The following is a 13,256-nucleotide window of genomic DNA, read 5'->3' as shown; positions in this document are numbered from 1 at the left end:
GAGCCCCGCAGACAAGCCCCACCTGTGCCTGCTGCCTCGCTGCCTGCTCCCCTGGAGCCACCCCCCTCCCCTCAATATGCTCCGTTTGTCACAGAATGACGCCATTTAGCAGGAATGTCCTCCTTGTTCACTGACGAGGCCAAGTTGATCCCCCCCTTCCCCCCCTCCCCTCGAAGGATGCCGCGCAACTCAATGGACACCTAGCCTCTCGCCCCCTCGCCGAAACGGAGCCAACAATTTGCCTGCAATTCGTTTTGAACGGCGTGCTCCAAATATCAGCGCCCCACGCTGAGTGGGCTGCGACGCCACCTCGCCGCGCCGCTGTGGAGGATCTGTTGTGCAGGCCCGGACACCGATTCCGAGAGTCGTTTTCTGTCCCTCTCGCACTCGTACGGCGTCCCGTATGGGTGCGAGAGAGACAGAGCGACGAAAGCGACTCTCGGAATCAGTCGGCCGGACTGATTAAAACAATTGGCTCGCGTTCGCGTCGCCTCGTTACAGTGAGGGCGGCGGCGCGGCAGCGCAGTGTTCTAGTGCAGCGCGAATAAGGATGGGCCATTCATTACAGGTTGGCTTTCCGCTTTGGACTGGAGAGGGTCCCGGGTGATTCACACACACACACACGCGCACACACACACACACACACACACACACCACGCGCACGCTCACTCACAGTGGCGCGTGGAGTCTATTGAAGCGAGCCGCGCCAAAAAGTGAATTCAAACGGCAAACACGCCTAGCTGGAATTGGCCACGGACACCCCGCCCCGGTGCGCCCCCCCCCCTTTTTCCCCTTGTGCAAATATGCGTGGCGGCGCGGCGACCGCCCTCGGCTCCTCGGCGTCTAGCTGAAGTCTGGGGCGACGCCGCCGAACATCGTCGCTCCGTCTCTCTCGCACTCGTGGCGAGCCCTGCCCGCCCGACCGTGCAGACTGGATTGCGATCTTGATCGCGGCGAAGGCGGCGGCGGCGGCCTGGACCCTTCCCCCACACTGTCGGCTTTGCAGTGCTCTGCACCACCTGTCTCGCCGCGCTGCAGACTGATTCCGAGAGTCGTTTTCGTCGCTCTGTCTCTCTCGCACTCACACGGGACGTCCCATGAGTGCGAGAGAGACAGAGCGACGAAAACGACTCTCGGAATCAGTCTGATCCTGGGGCTCTTGGACGCGGCTGTACCTTTCGTTCCCTCGCTCCGGCGGCAGCCCCTCCAGGAGCCCCTCCAGGATCCGGCCCAAGGATCCCTTCCGGACGCTGGGTACAGCCGAGGCCTGATTGAACATGGCAGCTTGCTCAGCTGTCGCGGAGGGGGTGGGGGCGGGGCTGGGGGGCGCGACGTGTCTGCTGCTGGTCGGAGTGTCGGACACGCCGGCTGACGCCACCCCGGCACCCCGGCACCCAGGCCTCGTCGGCGGCGCCCTGCCCCGACACGGCCACGGCGCGGGTGAAGCCCCCCCGGCCTCCTGCTGGCCCTGCTTGCCCTCCGAGTCACAAATCTTGATTTGGAGAGGGCCAAGCACACGGCCTGGATGCACACACACACGCACACTCACCCACGCGCGCGCGCACACACACACAGCACGTAGCGGCCGGATTTATTTCCGTTTTATTTCGAGTCGTATGAGAAATTGAGCACCGAGTCTACACACACACACACACACACAACTATCCCACTCGCGCACACACGCACGCACGCTCCGACCCACTCACACGGTTCACAGGTGTTTACCGTGACGCCGGGTAATTCAATTTCCAACTCGCGGTGGGGCCCGGCGCGCCCCGGCGCTGTGAGCCGAGTCCGCGCCGCGGTACTTGTGTGTCTCTCTCTCTCGCGGCCGCGCCCGCCGCGTGAGTGCGAGAGAGACGGAGGTTCGCGGTTCGCAGGCAGCCGGCTGGTGCTCCTTATCTGGCGCGGGTTCTCAGCGTCGAACCGTGCGTGCGCTTGGCGTGCACGCACGCAGTAGCCGCCGTGGCGTGGCGCGCCGTGCCGTGTCCGCCGCCGGCCGGGCCGCCTCGCGCTCCTCGCGTGGGGCGCGTCCGTCGTGTTCCGAATGACACGCCGAGCGCCCGCCATCGACGGGGTAGGCCGCCCGCAGTGCGCCGCGCCGCCAGCACACTGTTCTCGTCGCTCTGTCTCTCTCGCACATATGCGGGACGCCTTATGAGAGCGGGAGAGACAGCGCGACGAAAACGACTCTCGGAATCAGTCTGCAGCTGCCGAGGCTGCCTACCTCCGCGGCCCGCTGCTTCGCTGGACTTGAAGCCGGTCGCCGACAAGGAGTGCCTCCTTTTTTACGGCGGCCGGCGCACCTTAATTTGCAATCGGCGGTAATTGCTTGGCAGGGATGTGGATTTTTGTGCCAAATGGAATCGGCGCTGCCGAGTGCCGTCTGCCTGCCTGCCTGCGCGGGCTGGCCGCCTGACTGGCTGCCAGCCCCGACTGGCGGCCCGGCAGCGGCTGGCTGCAGAAGTGTCGCTCTGGAAAGCTTTAGTGCGGTGCGCGCGGCTCTGGCGCTTCGGCCTGCCGTGCCTGCTGCCGCCTGATTGCGTGCGATGAATTAGGAAGAGGGCCGAACGCGAATCGGGGCATCCACTAATGGGGCTGAGCAACACAACACACACACATGCACATTCTCTCTCTCTCTCTCATACACACACAGTGACTGGAAAAACACCCCGGAAACGAGGTCGGATTGGGCGGTCTGTATGACAGTGTGGTGCTGGGCGGTTGGGTGCGGCGGCGCGAACCCCGGCTCCATCCAGGCTTATGATTTGGCAGGCTTATGGCTCCAGCCGGACTGGCGCCGACTGGAGTCCAGTTGGAAGTGCTTCTTGTCCAGCCGCCAGGTTGTTAGAGCCGGGAGCGAACGGGCGCGACGCACGCACGTATGCATGCAGCCTACTTTTGCGAGAGGGTCGTTTGGCCGCTGTGCCTCTCTCGCACCTCCCTGCCACGCCCCGTGAGTGCGAGAGAGACGGCACCAGCGTGTGTTGACGGGCTTAAATAATCCAGTGCCGCTCCAGATCGGCCGACTGTAACGTGCACACCGTGCGGAGGAATCTCCCTCCTAGCGGGAAAAAAATATACAGAAAACGCTTATGCAAAGCGACGCGGCGCATTGTACAGTGTAAACAACGCCGCACTTAACTCATCTATAATTACGGACGCATTGTTGTGGGCTCTAAGTGGGCAGTTTTGTTGGCGTGTAGATTTTTCTATAACCGACCGCGGGTGTGTGTGTGTGTGTGTGTGTGTGTGTGTGTGTGTTTGAGTGTGTGCGTGTGGGGCCTTAATCGCGGGTGGCGCTATTGTTCTTGTTGGTAACGAACATCACGCCGCTTGTGAATCGCCGCCGCCAAGCAAATGTGCGTGTGTTTATGTGCGTGTGTGTGTGCGTGCGTGTGTGCGTTATAGCACTACATTCATTCACTCCATCCCGCTCCTATCTTACAAAGGACGAAAGAAAGAGCATCGAATGGGATTTTGCACGGCCACCAAATTGCACTACCTAGTTCGACGGCGCCGGCGTCATCTGCATCGAAGTTCACTGTGTGTGTGTGTGTGTGTGTGTGTGACGCTGTTGGCACGGCCGTTGTTTTACTCGTGTGTCACACTGCACGGGCGTGCGCACGGCGCGGTGCGGCTCGTGTGCGCGCTCCGGTACGCCGCGCACGTCGTCAAGGGCTGCAGGCTGGAGGGACCGGGGGGGGGGGGGGGGGCGGCACCGGGGCACCGGGATGAAGGGGGCCAGGTAAAACAGCGTCGTTACATCGAGTACCTTGACCAATTAGTGAGGCGCTGTACGCACCGGTGTAGCTTGTTGTTGTTGTTGTTGTTTGGCTCCTCCTTGGAGCTGTCGCAGCCGTCGCGGTGCTCGGAGGACGCCGGGCGGCGGGGGCGGACGCCGCCCCTTGCAGTGCTGCAGTGTGACCCATCACATGTTGTGTCACATGTGTCGCGGAGGGCGGCGGGGTTGGTGACGCGGGGGTGGCGTGGGGGCGGCGGGGGGGCGGCTGGCACGCACGCTCTTTGATTTCGCATCATTTGTATTCCGCGCCAAATGCCGCCGCCTGCACCGCGGATTCGATCCTCCGCCCTTTGTTTGCAGTCTGGTGCAGCCCGCCTCGTTGTTGCCGGTGTTGTTGTTGTTGCTGCCCGGGATGCATTCAATGTTTATAAATCCGCAAAAAGGCTGTTTGTTTTGTTGTTGTTGTTTTCTCGTGACTTTTTTTTTCTGGGTGTGCATACGTGGGGCGCAAGGTCGGTATAGGCCGCCCCGGCTCATGTGAGCCCCCCGAGGGAAGCCCTCCAGGGGTTTCATACCGCGCGTGCAGCGTGCATGCTCATGGGCGTGCAGTGCCGTGCCGTGCCGGGGATGTAACGCCGCCGTGCCGCCTTGGTGGACGTGCAGTGCGTCATGGCGGTGCACTGCAAAGCGGAGTCGCCGCCGGCCAATCGCCAGTGCACCCGCAGCGCTCTCTGTCTCTCTCTCTTATTCGCTCTCTCGCTCACTCCCTCCCTCTTGGAGTGTCCCGTGTAGGGTTCTAAAAGCGTGAAAAATATTTGGAAAAATTGCGAAAAAAACGGTTTTTTTCGGTTTCTTTTCATCGCTTTACTTTTCGAAAAATGTGAAAAATATAAAAATGGACGTAAATTGAAGCATTTGAGGTTTCCAATCGACTCGAATAGAAAGGTATAAAGCATTGGAGCTAGGAATCCTTGAAAATGCATGGAGCATGAGGAATAAGCGATAGACCGCTCTCAATAAGTCTTCTACTGATTAAGAAAAGCGAAACAATTAAATCACAGCTTTTTCACATTTTAATGGCTGCATCCGATGCTGGGATGTAACGCCGCCTGTTTCGCCTTGGTGGAGTGCATTAGCTCATGGCGCCACTGCAAAGCAGTCGTCCGCAAACTCATTTCCGTTTTTCCGCAAAACGTCTTTTTTCCTTTTTTTTCATCAAATATCTTCCCTCTTTTGTGTCCCGTGAGTGCGACGAAGACGAAACGACTCTTCGGCAGCGCTCGGCTGCTTGACCCCCTTCGGTCACTTAGCGTGTAGTCGCGCCCGATACCCCGTGCTCCCCCGTGTGTTCCGGGAACCCAGAGGCGTGGGCGCGACGAGCGCGGCCCGGCAGCCGTACTGCTGCATCATGCCGGGTAATGCTCGCGGCAGGTGATTACCCTGTCAAAACAGCCGGCCGAGTGCCTCGCCGCGCTCGCCGCCCCGCTGCAGTGCCCGAGCGTGCCCGGCAGACCGATTCCGAGAGTCGCCTTTCGTCGCTCTGTCTCTCTCGCACCCCTACGGGACGCCCCGTGAGTGCGAGAGAGACAGAGCGACGAAAACGACTCTCGGTCCGAAGGCGGGGGGGAAATGGCGGCGAAGTTGCCGCGCAAGTCGCCGCCTGACGGCGTCGTTGGGGCCCGGACCTCCCCTTCCCCCGTTTGGGCCGGCAGTGCCCTGGCAGTGCCCTGGCAGTGCCCTGGCAGCGCCCTGGCAGTGCCCTGGCAGTGCCCTGGCAGTGCCAGTGCCGGCAGTGGTTGTAGTTGTTGGGTCCGCTCTATAAATACCCCGGGCCGCGCGATCCGTTACTGCCGCGCAGGCAAATCCGTTAAACCCGTTAAATCTACGGAGTGGTGCCGAGGGCGGCCGAGGGCGGCCGAGGGGTGTCGGGCCGTGTCCGCCCCGACGTGCCCCGCCCGGCAATGGGGCGGGCCAGCCGCCATCCCCCGGCAGACTAATTCCGAGAGTCGTTTTCGTCGCTCTGTCTCTCTCGCGCCCAGACGGGGCGCCCCGTGAGTGCGAGAGGGACGGGCAGACTGGAGGAATCAGTGTGCTGCCCCGGGTGGCGCACGCAGAGCAGCGCAGAGCCGACATCGTTAGCAAGGAGGAGCGAAGGCCGGCGCGCTGGGGTAGCAGTCCACCAGTGGCCTGGTTCCGACAGTCGCTCTGTCTCTCTCGCACCTACACGTGACGCCCCGCGAGTGCGAGGGAGACAGCGGACGACTCTCGGAATCAGTGTGCCGGGCCCGCATGCCGGCACTCCACTGGTAGGCGGGCAGCGATATCGGTCAATCCGCTGATTGTCTTTGAGGACGGCGTGCATGGGGGCGGCGGGGCGCGCGCGGCCTCTGGCGGCGACCGGGGGAAGCGACGCTGCAGCGCAGTGTGTGCGACGGCCGCGGTGTGCGGCGAGGTAATCCATACCCCTTTGAAGTTCGGACGGTCTGTCGCGGTGCGCAGTGCATTCCTGCCCCGAGCGGCGTGGCATCAATGGTAGTCCGGCCTATGGACGTGCCATTGCAGGCCGCGGGGACGCCACTGTAATGGCCCCACGATTGTTTGGCCGTGTTCGTCTGTGTTTTGATGGCGGCCCCGCGCGGGGCTTTATGTGGGCGGCGACGGCGGCAGTGGCGGCGGCAACTCGGCCGCGACTGGATTTGGATACGAGGGGCTGTCATCGTCCGAGAGTTGCTAAGCGCCCGCTTAACACTTAACACTCGTGGCGGCGGGGCGGCGCCGGCCCCGGGGGCCGCCCCTGCCCCTTCCACCCCAAGCAGCCCATCTCGCCGGACGCGGTGCGCGGGTGCGCCATGCCGCCCTCCCCCTACATCCGTTGCCGTAACTACTGCCCATTCGTTTTACAGCTCGGGCGTCTCTCTCTGGCGCGCTGCTGAAATTCGCCTGGATCTCTTGGGCTGGCGGGGCTGGCGGGGCTGGCGGCGCCCTGTCGCCTACTGGATGGATAGGCCCCGGATTAGGCGCTCCGGGCGCCCCAACGACTCGGTCCTAAAGTCCGAAGGCGGGACTGTCTATTTGGGCGGCTGTGATTGGCGGGGTCAACATTGACTCGACGTGGATCGGCCGGGGCGCCTCGGCGCTGGCTGGCTGGGTACCGCTCGGGTGTTTGGGGCTGACTTGAGCAGGCTGCAGCAGGGCAGGCTTGGCGGTCAAAATCCCGGACGCGTTTTGAGCTCTAGAGTCGCTAAATGGGACTCGAACCGAGCGTGTGACCCCACCAATGGATTGCTCCCGGAACGAGGAATCCATTGGTGGGGTCACACGCTCGGTTCGAGTCCCATTTAGCGCCTCTGGAGCTCAAAACGCGTCTAGAGCTATTCGGCCGCCTGCGCCGGTCTTCTGGCCCACTGTGCGGCGGGCCCGCTGACGAGGGGCGTTACTTCCGGCAGCGTGGAAGGAAAACAGAGGGAGGGAAAAATCGACAGCAATTTGGGAGACGACATGGTGCGGGTGACGCGGCGCGTCTCTCTCGGCCGCGAGACTCGACTCGCGAGAGCCAACTTGTCAGAATATCGGGCGCGGCGCTGGATTGACGCATTTGCACGAGCGCGCCTCGTCGGGATTCGCAGTGGCGTCGCATTGGCGTCCTTGTGTACAAATCTACCCCCCCCCCCTTCCCCGTCGCCCCGGATCGGCCTCGCCTTGTTCGCGGGGACGGCATCATTGGAGTCGTGTCTGACGGGGAAAGAAGGGATTTGACGCGGCGGCAGGCACTGCTTCGCACTGCTATCCCCCCACCCCCACGACTACCCGCCGCGCGGCAGTTTTCGTCTGCAGGCACGGATCTAGTGTGGTGGCCAAAGGCTTCTAGAGAGCCGCCTGATAGGTAGGCAAAAAGCAGCACTTTACCCCTGCCTCTAGGTGAGCAAAAAGTGCGCCTCCCCCCCCCCCTCTCTCACTGGATCCGCCACTGCAGCACCACCGCGGGGAGCGTGGAATGCACCTGGGCGTTGCGGTGTGCCGTGCCGCCGGGCTGCCCCGGGCCAAGGGGCTGAAAGTGACCCTCTCTGGGCCGCGGAGTGCGGTTAATGGTGGTGCAGAAATCGGGCTGCTAACAGGCAATACCCAGCCGCGTTGCCTCCCCGCCCCCACCGTCTTAACGCGAACCAATTAGTGCACTGCCAGTGGCCTACCTCAAGGGGTAGCGCCCTTGCCGAGACCTCTGAGGCCCGATTCCGAAGGACTCGTCGCTCTGTCTCTGTCGCACTCCCGGGGCGCCTCGTAGGGCTGAGAGAGAGAGAGAGAGAGAGAGAGAGGCAGAGGCGATCTCTTCTGAATTCGGGTGGCTGGGAGGCTTTGGCCGCTGGTCAGCCCGCTTTGGTGCGGCTAGATGGTGCCTCCGCTACTCCGGCCGTGTCTTAGTTTCGTCAATACAGAGAGACACGACGGAGCAGTAGGTCGGGTCGGGCCTCGGCTGTCGAGATGACCTCTCCCTTTCGCTGCGCTCCTTCGTCTGTTTCGCCTCCTTCGTGGGCGCAACTTTTTCTCGTTCCCAGTTTCTTTCTTTCTCCCTCCCTCCTTCATTTTTCTCGTCGAAATCCCCTCCATTTGTTGTTTGCATCATCATCTCTCTGTCTCGCTTGCTCTTATTCCGATCCCGCCCCCGAAACTTGCCACGTAAACGGGCCCCTATTTATATTCCCTATCGCTGTCTCTGTCCGCCTAATGGTTTGCGTATTCTCTCGCTCTTGCTCCCCCTTCGCGACATCCAACCGGATTCTTTTGTTGCCCCTCTCTTTTTTTGTGCCTTTTACTTTCTCCCTCTGCTCCGTCCTTTACCATATTAGAGGAAAATTAAACAGAGGCATGCCCGTTCGATTGTATCGACGGTGACACTGTAAAAGAATGTTGCTGACCGACTCGTGTTTTCTCTCGCAGGTGCTCATCTCCGGCGCGAACCAGGCCCTGGACTACGAGTCCGTCCCCGTGGACCCCGGCCACCCCATCCTGCCGGACACGACGCTGTCCCCCAACGGGGACTTCCTCTACGTCCTGTCGTCCGCCAAGGTAAGGTTCATCAACTTTCTTCGAAAATGGCGAAAAATGTGCAATTTTTCGTATAAAAATCGTACGAAAATTTCGTGTGCACAAAAAACTGTGATGTCTCGTACAAAATTGCACATAACATTCAGTGTGTGCCCGGCTGGGCTGCTGCAAGGCACCGCTGGCACTCGCTCGCCCGCAGCCCGGAAGTGGGCTTCCCCGGGACGTGTTGATGGAAGTGATTTCATTTTCATCCCAATAGGAATTCACGGAGCGCCTCGCAGACGGTAACCAACGTGCGGTGTACACACGGCACCTCTGAGTCTGTGGGGGGAGAGAGAGAGAGAGAGAGAGAGAGAGAGAGAGAGAGAGAGAGAGAGAGAGAGAGAGAGAGACCGCGCCTCTACCTCAGTCTTGTCACGTTTCCCTCCAATCAGCCTCATTACTCACGTCTTTTCCTCCTCGTACCGTCTGGGGCTACCTGGGACGACCTGGCCGGCAGCCTGTGTACCCCTTCGTGCCGTGCACTGCGCACTGCACCGCGCCGTCGTGGTGGTGTGCTGCGAGGGACTCTTGGAGAGAGAGAGAGAGAGAGAGACGGGGACATACGTACTAGGACTGCGGTGTGGTGGTGTGGACTCCTGGAGTAATAACAAAACCAACGAGGGAAAAAAGTTCCGCAGATTGGACCAAACCACACCTTGTTTTGCCCGGCCGCGCCAATTTCTTTCGCTGCTTGCTGTTGTTGTTTTTGCTGTTGTTGGGTGGGCAGTGTGGTGGTGGGAGTAGTCGGGTACCGGCGGGGGAGTCTTCCTGTCCGGCTGATGTTACCGGTGTATTGCGGTGCGGTAACGATGCACGGGGATCAAGGAGCCCTGCTGGGGACTCTGTGGCCGCGCTCTGTGTGTATGTGTGTGTGTGTGTGTGTGTGTGAGCGCCAATTGGCGGTAGCGAGGGTCAGGGCGTAACTAATGGAGGGCTAATGAGTAATGACTGGGCCATCTCTATGTGTTCTCGGGTCGGTCCAGTGGGCGCTCCTCCCCCTCCCCTCCCTCCGCACCCCCCTGACGGCGGCCACGCGGTTTCAGTTGGCGTCGAGTTTACGCCCCCCGGACGGACAGACAGACACACGCGTCCTCCCTTATTCTGGGCCATCCCTCAACCCTTTCTGCCGCGCGGCCCTTTTTACGGCCGCCATGCGAAACAAACAACTCGGCGAATCCGCGGCGGCCTGGCGGCGCGGCGGTTCGGGGGCTGAGCCGGTGGCCTTGAGAAGGCCTTGACCCCCGCGGGCCCGAGGCCTGCCCGAGGCGGCCGCAGACAACTCGGACTTTGGCGCGGAGGGCAGCGAACCGCCGCCGGGTGACGTCATGATCGCCGACGCCGCGAGTGAAAGTGGGCGAGCGGCGACGGCGCGGGGGTCATTATCCGGAGCAGATGAACCGCCGCGGCCGTCGCTCTGTCTCTCTCGCACCCCCGCCGGCACGGCCCGCGAGTGCGAGAGAGACGGAGCGTGCCGTGACGTCACGGCGACCTGCGCATCAGTCACCGTGTGCATGCGCGGCGCCGTGTCCATCACGCCGCCAAGGCAGCAGTGCAGGCAGCAGCGCCAGAAAGGGAGCACACTGTGAAAACGCGGACGGGGTCGTGCGCCCCGTGTGTGGGTGGCCCGCTCCGGCGCTCCGGGCACGGCGTGGCAAGGCACGGCGAGGACGGCTTGTTCTGTCCGTGCATATGGCTTTGCAGCGGGCAGAACATCCTCATATCATATACGTGCCTTGCAAATAAATGGTCTTGCAGTCCGGCCGGCCGGCCGGCGGCGCGTCCGGAGCCCCTTTGCACACGAAGACCCCGGCCGAGGCCCCGGTCGAGGCCCTGGTCGAGGCCGTGGCGGTGGAGGACCACAATCCCATTATCCGAGACCTCTCTGCCCTGTTCTTCTTCATTCATGGAAAATTGCTCCCAGTTGTCGTCGTGGTTGTCGTTTTCTTTGTCTTGCGCCCGTCTTGTGCCCTCGCCGTCTCCCTGTTCCTTTCTCTCTTTTCTCTCTCTCTCTCTCGTGTCCCTTTTTATTCTGTTGGTCATTGCGACGTCGCGGCCGTGCGGGGCGCCGCCGGGGCCACGCCAGGGCCGCGCCAGGCGGCCGGGCCAGCGAGTACAGCACACAGAATATTCAGAGTGGACGGGGCTGAATGGCGAGACTGCCGCCCATCAAGCCGCTATGAAAAATTTGGCGAAACAACAGTCTGCTCTTGCTTGTTTACGTGGAATGGCTACTAAACGGAGTTTGTAATTCTTGGACGCTGGCTGCTGAGCGCAGTGCTGCCCCACCGCGCGCCACGCCCCTGGAGCACACCGCGCGAGGAGTGGCAGAGCGCCCAGCAGAGCGCCGAGCAGAGCGCCCGCGGGAAGTGTTTGTAATTACAAAACCCGTAAATCACATCTGCAGGCTGCAGCCGCTGCAGCGCTGCTGGTGTGCCGGCCGTTTTTGCCGCGCGGCGCTGCACGCCGCTGCATGCTTCACACGAAGCGGATCGTAATTTTAGACATTACGACGGCAAATATGCGACCGCGCGACTGTGTGCCTTGCATTATACCTGGGCTGAGCAGCGCCTCTGTCTGTCTGTGTGTGTGTGTGTGTGTGTGTGTCGGTGGTGCTTGCAGCTTTGCACGTGGTCCGTGGTCAGTGTGCTGCTTGTATGCGCGCGCTGCTAGCGGTATCAAACGTTAAGTGTTGGTTGTTTCGCGGCGAATCGAAGGGCGGGCGCGGTGCGGGAGTGTGTGTGCGTGTGTGTGTGCGTGTGTGTGTGAGTGCGTATGTGTGTGTGCGTGTGTGCAAGCAGGGCCTTTGGTGATGTTTGCCGTCGAAGCATCTATAGTGTATTGCGTGGCGGGGCGTGCACATGCGTGCGCTCGTATAGAGGTGTGTGTGTGTGTGTGTGTGTGTGTGTGTGAGTGCACGTGTATGCTTGTGTGTGTGTATGTGTGTGTGCGGATTCTATTTCGGACCCCACGTTGGGGAAAGGGCCTTTTCTCTCGGAAATGGCACATGTGGGGATCTTGAGGTGGAAGGGGACTAGACGACCACCCAGCAGCGCACCGCCGCCGGGGCGTGGTGGAGCGTGGCGGGGCGTGGCGGGGCGAGGTGGGGCAGGGCGCTGTAAAATGAGCGCCACGACGTCTGGCCGCCCCAAATGCATACATGGCCCGAATTGAATACATACAAGACGCATACTCGTGTGTGTGTGTGTGTGCGTGTGTGAGAGACCCGCTGCGCCCCCGTCCTCCGGGTCCTCCGGGCCCTCCGGGGCGGCATGCCTCTGCCGGCGGCAATTCGCGTTGTTGGCGCGCGACCGTCCGCACCTGTCCTCGGCGGCCGAAGTCTGCAGACGAGGACCGAGAGACGAGACGCACTTCTAGAGCGAGCGCGCCCTTGTAAATCCGTCATCACCCCGCGACCGAGCAGCAGACGACGGCGACCGCGGAGTCGAGGGCATGAAAAAAAAAAAAAACGAAAACAAAACAGCACAAAAACAAAAACAGTCAAGGAAAGGGGGGAAGGCTCGTTTGCCGACGAATATTTAAAGTCGGCGGAATTAATGGTGCAATGGTGCTTTTGGCTTGATCTGTCAGTGCAGGGGCACTTTATGGGGCTCACGCGCACACACACACACACACACGCAGTACGAAGGCGCCGCTTGTTTCCTCGCGGAGCATGTAGTGCGCCGTGTTGTGCTTCCCTACCTCACACACACACACACACTCACACACCGACACCTACAGGTTCAGGTGACGTTCGAATAGGTCAGTCGTGTGTCGCCGCGTCGTTGTCGCCTGCCTCGTGTGTGTGTGTGTGTGTGTGTGTGTGTGTGTGTGTGTGTGTGCGTGCGTGCGCGCATAGAAACGCTTGTGACTTGTGCGGTGAGGTCCGCGTTGTTCGGCTGTGCTCGGCCTGACTCCGCTCCGCTCGGATGCATTATAAAAGTGCCGTCCCCGTCGAGGTCCCCGTCCGAGGCTACACCTTGGCTACGCCGGGCGACCTAGGTCAGTGCACTGCGGGGTCGGTCCCTTTGGCGGAGTCACCCTTTCGCCCTGGCCGGAAACTCCTCTCTGCTGAAAGGGTTTCCTCTTTCAACTGGACTTATTCCAGTGCGCGGCGTTTTATTTTTTGCCGTGCCCTTTACCTTAATGAAACAATTTCGGTGTTGACTTACTCGGCCACAACGACCGGCCGGGCGCTCTCGCCTTGTGGGTGGCTCCCGCTGTGGCTGCCGAGCCGAGCCCAGCCAGGCACTGCCGGGATGAGCAAAGGATTCATTCCGTTTGTCGACTTGCTTTCCATCATTCCTCTCGATTTTGTTGCCTTTTGTTTGGCCTTATTTCTCCCCCCCCCCTCTCTTCTTCGTGGGAATAAAAGTAAAGAGGCGCGGCTCGGAAGCCGCTTCCACCCGCTTAGCCCCCCCCCCCCCTC

General features: G+C 61.3%; 1 protein-coding gene across 3 annotated transcripts in view; it reads left to right on the top strand.

Annotated features, from left to right (window-relative positions):
• LOC117646466 (plexin-B) overlaps positions 1–13,256 on the top strand; it is a 188,299-nt gene that overhangs the window by 100,414 nt on the left and 74,629 nt on the right. For all 3 annotated transcript variants that reach the window (XM_034387414.1, XM_034387416.1, XM_034387413.1), the window contains exon 3: positions 8,681–8,809. In XM_034387414.1, the coding sequence (XP_034243305.1) occupies positions 8,681–8,809 (129 nt within the window). The remainder of the gene's footprint in view (positions 1–8,680; positions 8,810–13,256) is intronic.

The sequence above is a fragment of the Thrips palmi genome, unplaced genomic scaffold (genome assembly GCF_012932325.1).
Source record: "Thrips palmi isolate BJ-2018 unplaced genomic scaffold, TpBJ-2018v1 HiC_scaffold_19, whole genome shotgun sequence".
NCBI classification, from domain to species: domain Eukaryota; kingdom Metazoa; phylum Arthropoda; class Insecta; order Thysanoptera; family Thripidae; genus Thrips; species Thrips palmi.
Note: the sequence above shows the minus strand (reverse complement) of the source record. Positions and strands in the feature narration are given on the sequence as shown.